The 18,862-nt window shown below is 36.6% G+C and overlaps 1 protein-coding gene across 2 annotated transcripts in view; it reads left to right on the top strand.

Annotated features, from left to right (window-relative positions):
* RAB28 (RAB28, member RAS oncogene family) overlaps positions 1-18,254 on the top strand; it is a 102,987-nt gene extending 84,733 nt beyond the window's left edge. Inside the window, exons 5-8 of one of the 2 annotated variants that reach the window (XM_059381060.1) lie at positions 4,085-4,188; positions 8,940-9,017; positions 16,011-16,105; positions 17,358-17,444. In XM_059381060.1, coding sequence (XP_059237043.1) covers positions 4,085-4,188; positions 8,940-9,017; positions 16,011-16,100 — 272 coding nt within the window. In that variant the 3' untranslated portion in view covers positions 16,101-16,105; positions 17,358-17,444. Of the gene's footprint in view, positions 1-4,084; positions 4,189-8,939; positions 9,018-16,010; positions 16,106-17,357 lie in introns of both variants that reach the window. The other variant, XM_059381052.1, reaches the window with a different exon arrangement.
* The last annotated feature ends 608 nt before the right edge of the window (positions 18,255-18,862 follow it).

The following is an 18,862-nucleotide window of genomic DNA, read 5'->3' as shown; positions in this document are numbered from 1 at the left end:
TCTATCTTCTCGTCACTTTGGATTCACTTCTCCGCCAGTCCTACCTTTCAGAAAGTGGTTGATTTTCTGTTTCTAGAGTTGCTGTTCTTCTTCTCGTCCATCTGCCATTGGATTTGTAGGTGTTTGCAATCTTTAGATAAGCTATGTAGCTGATCTCCTGCTACCTGAAGTAGTCTCAGCCTGCTACTTCTCCGCCATCTTGACTCTAGGTGGTTCTTTCTAATAGCTTTCTAAGTTTTGTCAAAATTAAGGTTGTTAACCAAAATTAGGCTTCTCATACGACTTCTATTTCATGTGATTTTAGGAACATGACAGATAGTCTTAGTGTCTTGACAATGTTTTTTCCCCTTTTCCATTTTAATATACAAGTCAGGATGAATGAGCCACATAATTTTTTTTTTTATTTTGCATAGTTGGTTTTGACAATAAAAAATTTGGATTTTCTTGTCTGTCTAATGTAGACTTAGAATTTTTTAATCTTTGTGCTTTTTGTCCTCGCTTATGTTCCCTACACAAGAAAACCTAGGGTATTAATATCATTGGTTTATCTTTTGCATTCTTATCCTATACAGCTCTGACCTCCCATTTGTAGACCCTAGTTTCGATCCTTTTTTAGTTTCTGAGATGCTTCCACATCAATAAAATTCCTGTATTTTTAATATCTTCCTTGAAAAAAGTTTTAAGCTTCTGCCGTGTAATGTACGTACATACTTGTCTTTTCTGTTGGGGGCCTATTTGGCCAGGCACTGTCCTGGGTGCTACAGATACAAGGAGCTTACAGTTTGATAAAGAGACTAACAGGAAAAATACATAATCAGAGACAATTGTAAGTGCAAAGACCCTAAAGGAAGATTACACTTAGTAGTAAGAGAAAAACAGGAGGCCAGCCAGGATGGCTGAAATGAGTTAGCAAAAAAAGGGAAACAGTGTAAATGAGGTTTAAAAAGCCAGAAACCAGATCACACAGGGTGCATAGGCCACTGTAAAAGAGATGGGAAGTTACTGGGGGATTGTGAAGAACACAAACAAACAAACAAAAAGTAATCTGGCGTTTTAAAAGGTTAATTTGGGTTGCTTTGCTGAGAATAAACTACAGAGAGTCAAATGTAAAGCAGAGAAGCCACTGAGGAAGCTACTGTAAAAATCTTAAGGAAAAAAAATCGGGGAAGAAAGCAGAGCTAAAAGAAACTGGGCTGCAGATGGTGTGGTTCACTGAAGGACATAAAGGCAATTAAAGCAGTGAGTGTTACCACTTATATGATAGAATGTTATCACATATATGAGAGTATTACCACATGTATGCATTGTCACTGGATAATATTTTTAAGGATGATCTTAAAAGTGAAAAAAGGAAAGATTTTCCAGTGTCTCACTATAACTTTATCTTCAGAATATACATTTCTGGATCATTTAGAGTTAAGAATTCTAGTAACTGAGTCCTCTTAAACATTGCCCACTAAATTTTAACAGAGCAGAGGAAAACATTGTGGTAAAGTTCTGGGAGGGCCTATTCTCTATCTGCTGTCTCCTTTGTCAGACTCTCAATTATAACTGCTTCAATTGCTGATGATCTTTTATGCTCCTAAAGTATGGATGATAACTTTTTTAGGACCAGGATTGTATCTTTTCCATCTTTGGGTTCTTATTGCTTAACCTACTAGTTGGTATATAATAGGTACTTAATAAGTGTTTGATGCATAAATGTTGTTGTTTTCAGTTGATCAGCGATAGTACTAGTTTCTCAAGGGTATCGTCTTTTTTTTTTTTTTAATATTTATTTATTTTAGAGAGATAGAGTGTGAACTGGGGGAGGGGCATAGGGAGAGGGAGAAAATCTCAAGCAGACTCCCTGCTGAGCTCCGAGCCTGCCGTGGGGCTTGATCTCATGATCCTGAGCTGAAACCAAGAGTTGGACACTCAGCTGACTGAGCCACCCAGGTGCCCCATCATGGTTATCTTTATTAGGGAAAACCTTTTGCTTGGGTAATAAATTCCCCAGTGCTATAAGTAAGTGAATGTGGTAGTTAGGTTGTTGGTGGACAGGAGGAAAGAGGAAAAACAAGAAAGAAAAAATGGAACAATGATAGACTATTCCATTCAAAAAGATGAATACACACATATATTAAATGACAAACTATGTGTTTGTTTTTATTTTTAATTGGACAGTGATTTCATTGGTTAATTTTCTTTTTTTTTTTAAAGATTTTATTTATTTATTTGACAGAAATCACAAGTAGATGGAGAGGCAGGCAGAGAGAGAGAGGGAAGCAGGCTCCCTGCTGAGCAGAGAGCCTGATGCGGGACTCGATCCCAGGACCCCGAGATCATGACCTGAGCCGAAGGCAACGGCTTAACCCACTGAGCCACCCAGGTGCCCCACATTGGTTAATTTTCTTAGTGACATGACTTGTTCTTACTCATGTTGAATTAGGAAAGCATTTTAGCCTCACTATTATGATAAACTAGATGTATAAATGTCAGTGCTAATAGCTTAGTATTTTAGTCTTCTACAAATTGATGCCTATGGTATCTGGATATTTTTTGGCTTGTTCTTGTAAATAAGGTCTCAGTGATGTTTAAGGAACAACAACCTGTGGCCAGAAAAGAAAAAAGCTCCATATTATCCAAGCAAAGCAATATAAATGAGACTCAGAAATCCCCCACTAGATCAAAAATCTCCTAGAGAAAGATCTTTTGAGCCTGCAAACTAAAGACCTTCAGTATAATTTTAAGTAAAGCCTTTTATGTAGTATGAGAACATTTTTTAGTTGATAATCAATTGCCACTATTATGTAGGCTTAGTAGATTTACAAATTTACAACTTTTTACAAGTCAGTTGGGTCCCTTCCTCAGGAAATCAGTTCAAGTTTTTTTTTCCTATATTGACTCAAAGAGCCTAGTTGTCCTTAAATCCTGCAAATATATTTGCCTTATAATTTGACGGCATTGAGTCAACACCCTTATAGGGTCTGTAGTGTTGTAAAAAGAGAAACTGTCCAATAAAGGATCACATTTGAAAAAATAGACTGTGCTGGATAAAACCAGTATTGGCCATGAGTACCGTGCTTTGCTTTAAAGCACCTATACCTATTCAAGGTATAGGTGCTTTAAGGTATAGGTGCTTTATCCCTTACTGAGTGCTTTCAAAATGTATACTTTAGGTTTGGAAAGCAACTGAGATGTATCTTTGTGAAATTAAACCATGGTTTCAAATAAAGTAAGCATGCAACAAAATATTGCTACCTTTTGGCATAAAATTAATTCTGTATTTGTGTTAACATTAAAGTTTATAGAGATTGCAGAACTATTGTAATTATTAAAGCAATTAAATTGTTTCAAACTAAATATGCTTGGGTAAGTGCATCTTTCAGTTACAGTTGACCCTTGAACAACATGGGGGTTTGGAGTGCCAATTCCCTGCATAGTCAAATCCATGTATAACTTTGGCTCCCTGAAACATAACCACAAACAGCTCACTATTGCCTAGATTTACTGATAGCATAAACAGTCAATTAACACAAGTTTGTATTATATACTATATTCTTACAATAAAATCAGGCAGAGAAAAGAATGCTGTTAAGAAAATCACAAGCAAGAGAAAATACTTTTATAGTGCTGTACTGTAAAAATCCACATCTAAGTTCAAACCCACGATGTTCAAGTGTCAACCATAATCATTATGTTTAAACATGTTATGCTAAGTAGGTCTTTTTTTGGGTCTCATCAATGTGCTTTGAAGCTGTAGGTAATAAGAATGATAGCTTTCATTTTTCAAGCACTTCTTATGTGCTGGTCATTGTGCATCATCGATGCATTCACTCTCAAATAACTCTACATAAGGTAGGTGTGTGTGTGTGTGTGTGTGTGTGTGTGTGTATACACACACACGTATATATATACATGGTTAGTCTCAGTTTTTAGCTTTATAGACTCAAGCATAAAAAGGTTAAAGAATTGCTCAAGGTGACACAGCTAGTGTCTAAGCTGGGAAATAATTTTGGAAAGTAAGTCAAATTTAAACATGTTAATGTATTGTTTGATTCAGATACTGAGTTTTATTCTCTGTTTTTGTTTACTTTTCTAGTTGATTTGGAACATATGCGAACAGTAAAACCTGAAAAACACTTACGGTTTTGCCAGGAAAATGGTTTTAGTAGCCACTTTGTCTCAGCAAAGACAGGAGACTCTGTAAGTAAAATAATGAATATTGAATATTATGAGCGATCTTTTTTAGTAATAGTATTCACAGGAAGTACACTTCCTAGGCTTAACTTTTGGAATAAATTAATTCCTATTGAAGACATAAAATAGATAAAATGTTTATTCTGTTTATATTACATTTATAATTCATTTAACCTAAGTTTATGGTTATTTTAGGGAATTTAAAAGTATGAGAGAAAAAGAACATATATCCAAAAAAAAAAAAAGAACATAAAAATCACCCACTATCTCAGCATCCAGAGATTACCATTCACAACCTCCTGTGATTCCTTATAGTTTTCTGATGCTCCCAAATGCTCATGCTGTTGCTGCTAGTGAATTGCATTCACTGAATGCTTGCTTTGTGACTTGCGTTGTGCTTCTCCCATTATGTCTGTGCTATAGAGGAGTCCTAGACAGTTTATGTAAGGGGGGTCCAGGGTACACAGCTAATGAGTGGTGGGGATAGGATTTGTAAACCTAAGTAGTGACCGTCCAGAGTTATTAACTGCACTAAAAATTTAGTTAAAAATTAAGATCATAAATATAGAAATAACTTGGTGTTTTAATGTTTTATTTAATATATTTGTGAGCAGAAAATTTGACCATGTCATTTGATACTATTAAAGAGATTTAATAATCCATTAGATTTAAGTAGATTTAATAATCCATCCTACTGCCAACATTGTATTAGTGCTATTTCACTGTGGTGTTTTTTTAACATCCAGGATTTTTAAATTTACTTTTAAATCTATGTTAATTTGGTAGGCCAAAAATAAGAAAAAAAAAGGTACCTTGGTGCTTGAATTTCTTTGATTACTATCAAGGTTGAACTTTTAAAAATTTCATTACCTATTTATTTTCTGATTATTTTCAGAACTTTCCTCCAAGATAATGCAAACATGGGCACATACCCACACATGCCATTCAAAAATGTGTAAAATCAGTACTCCTTGATAAATACATGGATTGGGCTTCTACCCTCACTTATCTTCCTAAGGATCTTCTGTCATTTTTGAATTATTTTATTTTATTTAATAATTTTTTATTATTTTTGAGAGGGAGAGAGTGAATGAACATGTGAGTGGGCAGGAAGGGGTAGAGGGAGAGGGAGAATCTTAAGCAGGCTCCATGCCCAGTGTGGAGCCTGATGTAGGGCTCAGTCTCACAGTCCTGAGATCATGACCTGAGCTGAAATCAAGGGTCGGAAGCTTAACCCATTGAGCTACCTAAGTGCCCCTAGAACTATTTCAACTTCCAGTAATTTACCTTGTGTTTAACCACTCCATATTTTTTGGTACTTATGTTGAGCCATTCTTAAAAATCCTTGTTATTTTCCTTTGAAATGCAACTTTGAAATGGTTTATTCTTGTGGAATCACTTTGAGACTTCAGTCATCCCCATCTTCAGCTTATTTTCCTCATCACCTGGGGGGTTGAGCTCCTGACTGTACTTTCTCTGATATTACCTTTGTTGTAATTCTTAGTGATTCCAGTATTTTTGTTTGTCCTCCACCCCACCTTAGCCACTCACTCCTAGGCTTTGTCATTACAGATCACAACATCTCAATGTCAGACATCCTAATCACTGACCACCCTCCTGTCTTTCCAGCTCATACCTCTGAATGCCCTAGTCCAGACAATCTGCAGTCCTGGCAGAACCTGCTAGATGCACATCTTAACATCTTTTTAATGTCCCCAACCTCCTTTCATGTCCTCATTTTCCTGTTTTCCTAACTTAAATCTCTTGGCCAATCAAAATCATTGCCATATGTAGGGGCGCCTGGGTGGCTCAGTGGGTTAAGCCTCTGCCTTCGGCTCAGGTCATGATCTCAGGGTCCTGGGATCAAGCCCCACATTGGGCTCTCTGCTCAACAGGGAGCCTGCTTCCCCCTCTCTCTCTCTGCCTCCTCTCTACCTACTTGTAATCTCTCTCTCTCTCTCTGTCAAGTAAATAAATAAAATCTTAAAAAAAAATCATTGCCATATGTATACCCTCAATTCCCTTTCCTCGCTTTGACTTTCTCAGTTTCACTTGTCTAAACCTTAACTCTGGTTTAAACCAAGCTCCTGCTGTTTTGTGGCAGCACCCAGGTATTTGAACGTGATCAGAGAGAAACAGAGGCATGCTGGAGGTTTCACTTAAAATTCACAATCACTAGCCTGAAGGGGGGGCCTTAATGCTGCTCAGTGGTTTTACCCCATGTCCATAAGCCAACATCACTCCCTCTCACCTTGATGACTGTTTTCATAACTTCTCTTCTCTTTTCAGATCTTCAACATTTCCTCATCCATTCTCTGAGCTGATGACCTTGTTTTCTATTCTATAGAAATCTGAAGTCAACAGAAGATAACTGCATAGTCTTGCCACCACATTTGCTCCCATTCTCCTTGCTCCCATATCTTCTGTCTTCTGTCTGGTTACTGAAGGACAAAACCATCCATGCTCCTGGTTAGGGCCCACTCCTGCATTGTGCATTAGTCCCATTTCTCTTGGCCTAGGAATGGACATTGATTGCTCAGCAATTCTCTCTCCGTCCTGTACCATCACTTTTTTTTTTTTTTCTGTCTACTGGATTATTCTATCATCACAGAAAATGCTATGACTTACCTAATTTTAAAAATAAGGAATCCCACAGTTTTCTCTAACTGTTGCCTTTTTTCTTTCCCCTAGTTCCAGTGGAATGTGTTTTGAAAGAGTTGTCTCCAGTTTTCTCTTTGTAGTTTCTCTTGAATAGTTTCACCTGGACTTTTTCACCCAGTATTTCACCCATACTACTGTTATTCTAATCACCAACGACCTCATTTTTGCTAAATGCAGTGGTCAGTTCTTAGTCCTCATCTTACTTAGTTGAGGCATATAGAATAGTCAATCACTCTTTCTTCTTTGAAATACTTTCCTCACTTACCTTCCAGGATACTACACCCCCTGGTTTACTCTCACCTCACTAGCTACTCTCTCATTTCCTTTTGCTGATTCCCTCTCACTCCATCTTCTGAATATTGGAGTGCCTTAGGGCTCAGTCCTTGGTACCTTTCTCTAAACTCACTCCCCAGTGACCTCATTTAGCCTCAGGGCTTTAACCAGACCTCTTCCCTGAACTGCAGCCTGCCCAGCATCTCCACTTACATGCCTAATAAGCAGCCCTAGTCTTATCCAGGTTCAGAACTAAACTCTTGATAGTCTCTCCTGAAATCTCCCATAGTCTTCCCCAGTTCAATAAATGGCGGATCTTCTGCTAAGTGCTAAGGTGGAGAAAATTTTAGAATCCTTCTTGACTTCTCTCTTTCTTTCATACCCCACATTTGTCTATTGCTAAGTCCTGTTGGTTGTTCTTTCATGATATATCCAGAATCTGGTGACTCTTTCTTATCCTCTCTACTGCTACCACTTTGGTTCAAGCCTCCATCATCTCTTACACTAGCGTCCTTGCTGGCTCCTCTTTTTGTACCCTTTATCTTCTGTAGTGAGAATATTCAATATAAGAATCAGATTGACCCTATTAAAATAGAAGTCACATCAAGCCATCTTCCCATGGCTTCCATTTAACTCGGAGTAAAAGTCAAAGTATTTCCATAGCTTACCAGATCTTATGTGATATGTGTACTCCCTTAATCTCTTTGCTTATTGTCCTTCATAATCCCCCACTTTCTCTCCATCCGATCATGCTAGCTTTCTCATTTTTCTTGAATGTTGACCATGAGTGAACTATCATATATAATCCCTTTTAGGATGTAAATGACATAAGCCTTTTGGAAGTATGTATCTTTTATTTTAGAAATAAAAATTAGTTGCAATAAATACTCAATAAGCATGAGATAAGTAGGGGTAAGAATATGAAAAGGCGCTTATGAAACAAAGACAAGTATAACATTATAGTCAGTGTCTGGGTTGGAGTCCTGGGAATCCTAGTGAGCTCAGCATATGCTAAGTATGTATGAAAGTCTGTTTATGGAAAAGTACTTTTGGTTTCTGTTTAAGGATAACACAGTATACTATTCCTTTACTCTGAACCAATAAAATAAAGATTACTAAATTGTTTTGCTCAAGAGCTATGGCTCATTTATTGAAATTAATGAATGCCACAAAGATTATTAAAGGGTTAGAAGTTAAGCACTTTTAAGATAGGCTAAAGCCAGATCAAAAGACCAATATAGAATTGGCAGTGAAAAACCTTGGTACTAAAGTACAGACTAATTTGTTTTCCCCTGGACTTTTAGGAGTTTGCTATGCTAGTTGTCTTTTTTTTTTAAATGTAGTATCTGTAATTAATTCTCTTTTGTTAAAATTTTTTAAATGTAGGGGTGCCTGAGGTGGTACCTGAGTTGATTAAGCAGCTGTCTTTGGCTCAGGTCATGATCCCCGGGTCCTGGGATCCAGCCCTGTGTTGTCGGGCTTAGTGGGGAATTTGCTTCTCCCTCTGTCCCTCTTCCTGCTTGTGATCTCTCTCTCTCAAATAAATAAAATACAAAATAAAATAAAAAAATTTTAAATGTAAATTTTTAGGGATAAATATCTTTATGTTTAGTGAATTGCATGATTTTCAAATTGTGATTTAATCATTTTAAAATTATTATACTTAAAATGTTATTGCATTTGACAGAGCTATTTTTTGAATAACTTGGTACATCATATTTTCACAATTCTTGATGTTTATCATTTTTTAGAAAGTTCAATTTATTTGACATTAACTTAAGCATGCCTGTTTTAAATCATTTAAACCTATTTTTGTTATGTAGGTCTTCCTGTGTTTTCAGAAAGTTGCTGCTGAAATCCTTGGAATCAAATTAAACAAAGCAGAAATAGAACAGTCACAGGTGATTATATTGAACTTTTATTTTTAAAAAACTATTTATTTCCTAAAGACATTAATTTCACCACTGACTCCTTTATCATTTATACACCCTCTGTACATATCCCTAAAAGCCTTAGGAATAAATTGTGTGTATGAGTGAATCAGTGTTTAGTGTAGAAGATGGAAGATGTTAACTTTTTGTTCAAATATGATACCCTTGAAACTTCATTTTGTCCTAAAATTGAGATTAATATAATACACATTTAATCAGTAGTTAAATAATGGGTTAAGATGCTGATCATATTGTTTTGTACTTCTTTATTTAAGTTCTTCCAGGATTACTATACTACCATATTCTTTTTATATTTCATACAAAGTCCCAACAGTTTATTTAAGTTTTGTCTTAGAGTTTACTCCATTTGGCATCCTGCACGTTCTCTTTGGTAAAACATTATTTTTTCTTTGAGTCTGTGTTCTTTGTTCTTCTAAAACATCCCCTCTTGTAATAAGACCAGTTCTTGATGTTATTTTATTGTTAATTTAATACACAATTTAATAATGGTATTAATTATAAAGGCAGTCCCTACACTAATAAATAAATGTGAATACTAACAAGCATTTAAAAATACCACCATAATAGTACACCAATTCATATGTTTGATAGAATGAAAAATCAGAGTAAGATCCTAGAGTTTAAAGGTAAGTTTTTGGTTTGCTGAGAAGCAACAGATAAATTACATTTTCCCTCAATCCCATCTACTCTGTGCCCATCCCATTTAGCTAAAAAGGTATAATTGTCTTTTCCCATCCTTATATTTTCTTTAATTTTCTCAGTGTTCCTGGTCTTATTTTCATGGTAAATCTGTGTGTGTGTGTGTGTGTATGTCTGTCTTAAAGCAAATACCAATTGAAAATTTTTATGCTGATGTGACTGTTTCTAGGACTTGATAACAATATTTGAAACTCTGGAAATCTCTTTTTATTTATCATTTTTCAAAAGACATTTATTTCAGCACTTACTCAGATGTGTTAATTGCATAGCTCTCTGCCCTTCCTGTATACTTTACCTTTTTAGTGCACCTCATCTTGTTTATTAGGCAATGACGCTATTTCCAGTCTTCGGTTTGTTGGTGTGGTTTACTTTGAATCCATTCATCTGAAGATGAGTTCACTGTACTAGAACCCTCTTTTGTTAATGTTTGCCAGAATCCTTTGTGTAGAGAAGCCCCGTTCTTTTCTGAATCTGATTAATTTGGTGCTTTTGCCAGTTAAATTATTGATTTTACAATTGACAACATTTCCCTGTGGAAACATTTTTGAAAGTTCAGATTTTAAAAAGAGGTTTTTAAGGACCTACGTCCAAGCCAGCAAGTCATGTTGAGCACAGTTATTTCTTTTTTTAATTGAAATCTATTTGGCATATCACATTGGATAAACATAATCTTAAGGTATACTGCATGTTAATTTGATACATTTATATATTGTAATATGATTGTCATTGTAGTGATAATTAACACCTCTGTCACATTACATCGTTATCTTTTCTGTTTAGCTGTTTGAGTAATTAAGTTCTAGTTTCTTAACACGTTTGATGATTATAATACAATATTGTTGTTTATTTTCACTGCACTGTGTATTGTATCTCTAGGGTTTATTTACTATTTGTTTTAAATTTGTACCCTTAAACAACATTTCTTCATCCTTCCCAGCCCTGATCTCTGGCAGCTACCATTTTATTCTCTTTTATAAGTTTGGCCTTTTAAAATTCCACATATAAGTGATATCACACAGTGCTTGTCTTTATCTGACATCTGTCACTTAGCATAACATGCTCAGGGTCCACCCATGTTGTCACAAATGACAGAATGTCTTCCTCTCTCATGGCTGAGTAACCCTCCATTTTATATATATATACACTATATTTTTAAGAAGATTTATGTATTCATTCTAGAGAGAGTACATGTGTGCTCATGTGGGGAGAAGGTTGGAAGGAGAGGGAGAGGGAGTCTTGTGCAGGCTTCATGCTGAGTGCAGACGCTGGCATGGGGTTCGATCCCATGACCCATTAGATCACGACCTATGAGATCATAGCTTGAGCTGAAACTAGGACTCGGACGCTCAACAGATTGAGCCACCCAGGTACTCACTCCTATATGTACTAGACCTTTTCTTATTCTTCCATCTATTGTTGGACACTTAGGTTGTTTGTATATCTTGGGCTGTTGTAAATAATGTTGCAGTGAACATGGGAGTGCATATATCTTCAAGTTAGTGTTTTTATTTTCTTTGGCTAAATACCTGGAAATAGAATTGCAAGATCATATGGTAGTTTTGTTTTTAATTTGAGGGGGAACCGCCACAGTTTTCCATAGTGGCTGCACCAGTGTACGTTCCCACCAGTGGTGCAAAAGTGTTTGCTTTTCTTCACATTCTCCCCAACATTTATCTGTTTATTCTTGATGTTGGCCGTTCTAACTGGTAAGTGAAAGAGGGGGAGAGAAAAAGAAGTGGGGCAGGGAGGCAAGACAAAGAGGGAAGGAGAATGCACACTTGTTTTCTGTGTTTTTTGAATGATTCCTGAGGGAATTTGGTGTAACATTTGAAGTGTTTCGTTTTGAAGTGTTTTATTTTCTGGAGAAGGAGCTAGTTGGTAGACTGACCCGACACATGGAAACTGACGCTATAGTAATTCAGTTTGTGACATAGGTATTTATAATCAGGTTATACGGGCACCTGGGTGGCTCAGTGGGTTAAACCACTGCCTTCAGCTTGGGTCGTGATCTCAGGGTTCTGGGATTGAGCCCTGCATCGGGCTCTCTGCTCAGTGGGGAGCCTGCTTCTCTCTCTCTCTGCCTGCCTCTGTGCCTATTTGTAATCTGTCTATCAAATAAATAAATAAAACCTTTAAAAAAAAGTATGAGTGATCTTAAAAAAAACAAAAACAAAAAACTTTTATAATCAGGTTATGGTCTTGGTTCCATTTAGTGATTATTTTAAAAGATTCTGCTATTTTAGTTCTTCTAACGTAGTTTGTTCCTCTTAGGGAGTTCTATAAAATGACTTACCAGCATATTTTGCAAGCTTTGTAAAGAAGAGGAAGAGGAAAAGGGAGGAAGGAAAGGGAACACGGTTCATTAATACAGCAGACGTTCTTTGCTGGTCTACTTCATACCAGGGGCTGCAGTAGAATCTGTGGATCCAGAGAATAATATATGAAAGTCCTTGTCCTCATGGAGCTCCCAGAACAAGTTGGGGCAGACAGCTATTTAAACACTTATGCACTCTAGATGCCTTGTCCACAGTTCCCAATTTAAGCAATAGTTGCATTTGTATCATTTATCTGTACTCTTTTTTTCCCAACTATTCTCTTCTTAGATAGTGTAAAAGCCAGGACTGGTTGTTAACAAATGTCCTTATTTCCCATATTGTTCAAGTTTTTTTGTTTGTTTGTTTACAAAGTAGTCAGACCTTTAGGGAAAAAATGAATTTCCAGTTGGTATTCTCTCAAAGGTGTAGCGTTCAACTTTTCAGGGAGAATGGCAGGCAGAGGGAGAAGCAGGCTCCCTGCTGAACAAGGAGCTTGATGTGGGACTCAATCCTAGGACCCTGGGATCGTGACCTGAGCCAAAGGCAGGTTGGTGCTTAACCAGCTGAGCCACCCAGGCATCCCAAGAGTCCTTAATACATTTTTAAGCCTGGACATTTTCACTTTCCAGTTTATAAACTATGAATTTCTGTTTGGTTTGAACTTGGTAAGCATTAGTTTCTCAAAAAAAATTTTTTTTTTCTCTTATGTCTGAGATAGTAAACTTGCTAAAAAAATGCTAAAACACACACACACACACACACGTATGTATATATATACATGTACTACACATGAACACATCTAGCGTGGTAGTGCATGCACGTAACTGTACAACTGAAGTGCCCATTTAACCCCTTATCCTAGCGTCCCTCTCTTTAGCTTTTCTGAATATTGATCTTCCTTAAGGAGATACAAGGAACTTAGATTCTTCTTGCCTAGATGTTAATCTTTATCATTTTTTTCAATCTGTTTACAAAAACTGCAGTGAGATTCTTTCCTTATCTTAAACATCACTTGTCTTCCTTGCAGAACATATTTACTCGCTTTATACATACTATTTTAATCCTCAGTACTGAACATTGCTTAATGGATTTCCTTATCATCCCATATTTTTCTTTTCCTCCTCACCTTCAAAGTGATTTTTTTCATGTAGTTTCAAGATCTATAGGTGGGACTTTAAAGACCACATAAATAAACCTTGTGTTTTTAGATCAGGAGATTGTGAACACCAAAATGGTAAAGTAACTTACACCCTAAGTGATGAAAGTTCCTGAGAGCATCTAAGGGCACATTATATTCAAGAAAAAGAAAAGTAGTTTCCTTTAAGTTTCTACTGTGTACAAAGTTCCATGCTTTAAAAAAATGCTATACCAGGATGCCTGGGTGGCTCAGTTGGTTGAATGTCTGCCTTCAGGTCAGGTCATGATCTCAGAATCCTGGGATCGAGTACTGCACTGGGCTCCTTGCCCAGTGGGGAACCTGCTTCTCCCTCTGCCTGCCATTCACACTGCTTGTGCAGTCTCTCTCTCTCTCTCTCTCTGATAAATAAATAAAATATTTTTTAAAAAATGCTATAACCATATTTAAGTGGTAATCTATAATTTTGTTGCACTTTGAATATGTATCAATCATAATATTCTTTAATAGTTTACATCTCTGTATTCCATGCTAGACTCTTACACATCTCGGAAAGAGAGATTATGTATTATTTTTCTGAACGTCTTCAATATCTAAAATAGTGGTTAACTTTGAGCAATAGTGACAAGTGTTTTAAGCCTTCAAGGTATGTTTACTCCATATCCTGAACATGACAAACTACAACTTTTGCAATGGCAAACGTGTTACTATCTGGATTAAAACACCATTGCAGAATTGGCAAATTGATCGTTAGTGTCCTCGCAAGACTGCATCTATACTCTTTACACGTTCCTGCCCAGCGCCTGGGTTGCGTTCTTGCTTACCCTCGGCATAGCTGCCGTTTCCATTTCTCATATCCACTCACAAGTAAGTACTCTGACAAAGTACGGGTTAAGCCGGTGTTCAGCTACACAGCTTCTTTCCTCTTAGGGCTATTTCTTTATTTTTACTCCGTTAATTAATAGCAGAGAATAATAGCAGAGTGTACTTTGTGGCTCCACAAGTAAAATTTGGTGTTTTGTAGGTAACATTTTCTCTGAAAACATCAATGAATGGCTTGTAAACAAGCTGATGAGTATGAAAGCACCGACTCTGAAGTTTATGGCATGGAAATTTTGTTTTTCTCCTCATAGAAAGCAAAGTTTTGAATCTGTAGGGCCTTAGTCTAACTTCCAGTTCAGAAACTTTGTACAAAGCTTTATGTCAGACAGCCAAGGCCTCCAAGAAAGATGTTGCCTTGTTAGTTCTTCACTAATTTGATGAAAATTAATGGTGAAAATCCAAGTCATTTATGTTAGTCAGTACTTCAACCAAAATGTCTTGACCACAGGTCAGTAACCTGGTTGTGTTTATAAAATAGGGTTTAAACCGACATGCTGGAGGATTAATGAGTTGCTTACTGATTATGAAAATCCCTTTTCTTTATTGTAACCCATAGTTTGTCATGAAACAGTTAGGTTTGGGGAGGTCAGATAATGGTGTTCAACTTTAATACCTCATGTGGCAGTTGGTAATGCTTCTGTTGATAGCATCAGGCTGAATGCCTAGTAAATCATGAGTCTTGTCCAGAAGTTAATGCTGCTTGCTAGAGAATTGGAGCCGAGCCCATCCAATGCTAATATACCATAGAATCCTCTTCATTTATTATCAGTTGTTTATCTAATTTGTTATAAATATTATTACAAACAACTACCCACATTAACAAGTGTTTATATATGTGTTAATTAATATATACTAATATGAAGAAAGATTTTCAGAAATACGATATTTGAAATCATGAAAAAAAGTGAGGATAATTTCAAGTGTAAGAAATTTGAGGGGAGCACGTTATCTCTATCATATTTGTCATACATGCCCTTTTCATCCTAAGGGTTAGAGCCATCCAAAACCTGTCAAAGCAATTTTGATTTTTTATTTAGCAAAACTCCTTTAGATATTTGAAACAGTAGTTATTATGCTTAAATACTGTATGTCAGGACTTCTTCTGGAATGATAGAAAAGTGTGTTTCGAAATTGTTTATTTCTATATGGAATTTGTAAGTGTGGAGGTGAGGGTTGTGTGGGACGAGGCAATGAACATCAAGAAGAAGTCTTTGACAAGCATTATATATTAATAAGTCCATAAATCTGGGACATTTATAAGTGGCACATTGCTTCCCCAGATTTATGTGTCTGCTCCCCACCTTCAAAGAGAATTACTCCTCCCGCCTGTATTTCTACAACATGTTATAAGTCCACTAGTAAAGCTCTTACCTTGTATGGCAACTAGCTGTGTACATGTTTCTCTTCTCATTTAGTGCAGAACACCAAGTGAACAAAGCCTGTGTAATTCACCTGTGCATTCCCAGTAGAGAGTGACTGGCACATAGATCTGCAGTAATATTTGTTGAAGAAGATGGAATTAAGTACTGTTACTGTACTTTAGTATAGAAAAGCCTTGTAATTCTTTTTTGTCCTCTGAAATTCTGGGCCTTATAGGTACAATGTGTCATTGTGATACCAAAAATAGAACTCCCAACTTGTCTGGGCGGTTCAGTAGACCTGTTTCAATAATTAACTAGAGTTGCAAAGAGGAGTGTTTCATGGATCTTCATTCATTTTCTTTCCTTTTATATGCATAAGTTTTTTTTTTTTTTTCTGTGACGTGTTTAAATTTATGTGTTTGTTTCTTTTTCTGCTTTGGTATTCCCTTCTGTTTTCAGCCATTGAACATACTTTCCATTTTTTCTTTCTTTTCTTTTCCCTGCCCCCTGCTTTCTTCTTCATCTTGTTTATGTTGTACGGAATTGGCAGCATATTGTCAGGGCAGAAATAGTGAAGTACCCGGAAGAAGATAATCAACATACCAACTCTGCTCAGAGTAGAATCTGTTCAGTACAGTAGTGCAGGTATTAAGGGGTAAATTGATTGCATTTGGGGGGAGGAGGGAGGGAGAACTGGTAGATGCTGTCTTGCTCTTTATTCCTTATGAGTAGAGAAGTTCAAATGATTATTGTACATGATTGGAAGTTAGTATTGTTAATTGTAAGGCCTGTTTTAGAACTTTGAAAAATTGGTTCTTTGCCAGGAGACCGACAAACAAGAAATTGGAACAAATTAAAATAACATTTCAGTTACTTTCAAACATATTTGTCCTTATGGTTGTGTTTATCACATGTGCAGTGAAGTGAAGAGTGCAATGGTTATTCCCATTTTTCTTGAAGCAGCATGGTAATTGAAAGAGTATTTTTAAAATTTGCTTTGAATTACCTTTCTTTGTCTGCTTCTGTGTACAGATTTAGTAAAAGAGTTGGGAATAGTGAAGGAGCTGTTTTAATTTAAATTATTACTTGGGGCATATTACTAAATTCATCATCGAAGATATTCCTTGAAGTGTGGGTTAGAGGGATGAAAAGAAGAGTTAAAAGTGTCTTTTGGTTTAAATAATTTTAAAAAAAACCATGAATATGAGGTAATTTTCTAAATTTTTCATTCTATATTTTGTTAGAGTCCTTATTCATAACCCAGTAGTGAGCTCTTTGGTAGTAAATTAGGGATTTGGGAGGAAAGTTATAAAAACTGGAAAAGTTTTAAAAATTGGGTTGCTCAAAACATTTCTCCTTTGTATGTGACTCCTATTTAACATTTACACATTTCTTACTAACTCACAGATTGCTGCAGATACTCTATTAAAAAAGTTACGGCTGGGTATAATGGTTTATTTAAATATTAATAAATGATGACATATTTTACTTTGAAATTATGATGTCTTGCCTGTGAATTAAAATATGTGAATGATTAATTCTCATTCCTTTGCTTTAAATGATAACCAGGGTTTAATTTTTCATATTGATTTGTCAGTTATATTTTAGACTTGTTGTAACCTCAAGTTAATGTCATAAAACCAGGAAGACTCAGTAAAGGAATTGGTCTTCCGTCCTTAAAAAACAAAACCAAAAAGCAAACCCAAGTCCCTCACTCTCCAGCATCTCAGCTCTCCAACAGTTTGTCCTGATTGATTCTTTTAATATCAGTTCTGGCTTCATTTATGATGTCTGTCATCAGGAGTTCACCAAAGTTCAGAAAATAAAAATATACTTCAACGAGCTCTTTCTAAATGTTCTGATGTTCTGATAATAACTCTGTTTTCTTTTATGACAGAGGGTGGTGAAGGCAGATATTGTAAACTACAACCAGGAACCTCTGTCAAGAACTGTTAACCCTCCCAGGAGCTCTATGTGTGCAGTTCAGTGAGCGCACTGTACCTTTGTACCAGTGGTCCTGGCGGCCCTTCCCCACTGTGTGGCCTGGGGCCTCTAGAAGCTCTGTTATCAGTGGCCATCTCTGTAGTATTCTGTTAACACTTTCCTTCCAGCTCCCTTGCCTCTGCGGCCTGGACAGGATTCAACTTTGGGATGACACGCTTGGAATCCAAAATGGAAAGCCCCATCTCTGGAATTAGACTGCTTCACTGAAAAAGAATAATGTTGGTTGTCTTTACGTTCTCCCTTCTTTTTTCTCCAATGTAAACCTTTTTAGACAAATATGAAAACTATACAAGTCTTGATCAACTGCCAGGATTTGGGCACAAAATCATTCTCTCATCTGAACTCCTACCTGGCAAATGTGCTTCTGAGTGCAAACATTTAAATAAGTAATATATTTTATCTATAGATACTTCAGAAGGCATTCTTTTGCTGTCTGTTGTGAGTAAAAATATATAAAGTTGTATCTAACTGAAAATGCTTGAAATAAAGTTGTAATAGATCTATTTTTTTCATTTTTTAAAAAAGAGCCTAAATTGTTTATATTGCAGTTGTAGCTCACAAAGTAGTGAGTATTTGCTGTTGTATTTTTATTAGTGTGTCACGGTCATTATGTATTGTGTAACACTCAGGTTAGATGGCTTTCTGAGGTTTGATAAGTGTTCAGCTGATGTCTCCTCCAAACTGCAGAAGAGCATTCTCAGACGAGTCACTGCTGGTGTTGGATCATTGTGGTCAGACTATACCCGATGTTCAGATGTTCTTCTCCTGCAAATAAACTTATTTCAGTTACTTTTTTGGGGGAATTTTCTTTGGTGTCTGTCTTTTAGTTACAGTAAACATAGTGTATTTGGATACAAAGTGAGGGATCAGGTCATGTTTAGTAAGCTTTCACTCTCTTAGACTTGTAGGTTATTTTGTTGTACCAAGTCAAGTCCGTAGCCTGTCATGTCAGGACTCCTCATGAGGTGCCCCCTACCTCTCTACCTTTTCTCATCCTGATCTCCTGTGCACTTCCTACCTCTGCACAGATAGAGCCCTGGACTCAGTCCTGTGTGCTTTATGATGCTCTGCCTTCCTGTCTTAGTGCACAGCTCCCTCTGCCTGGTATCTGCCCCCTCCGAATTCTGTTAGGCTGTCTTATGAAGAACCTCATAGTGAAGATACACTATGTGTATCTTGGTCACAGTTGTGCTTGGCCTAGTGAGTGCTTCATACTTGCCACATCAAAACAGGAATGAATGCTGTCCCTCCCCAAAGGCAGTCCTCATCTATATGGCACAAGTTCAGTGCTATATGGAGCACTGAATGGGACTGAATGTGAGTACCTCTTGGATGGTCATTATTCCTTCCTGTCTCTAATCATAGTTATTTGTGTCCTCGTGTTTTATTACATAGTAA

Source organism: Mustela nigripes, chromosome 1 (genome assembly GCF_022355385.1).
Source record: "Mustela nigripes isolate SB6536 chromosome 1, MUSNIG.SB6536, whole genome shotgun sequence".
Taxonomy (NCBI): Eukaryota; Metazoa; Chordata; class Mammalia; order Carnivora; family Mustelidae; genus Mustela; species Mustela nigripes.
The sequence above is the reverse complement of the archived record's forward strand: the minus strand, read 5'-3'. Positions and strand labels throughout refer to the sequence as shown.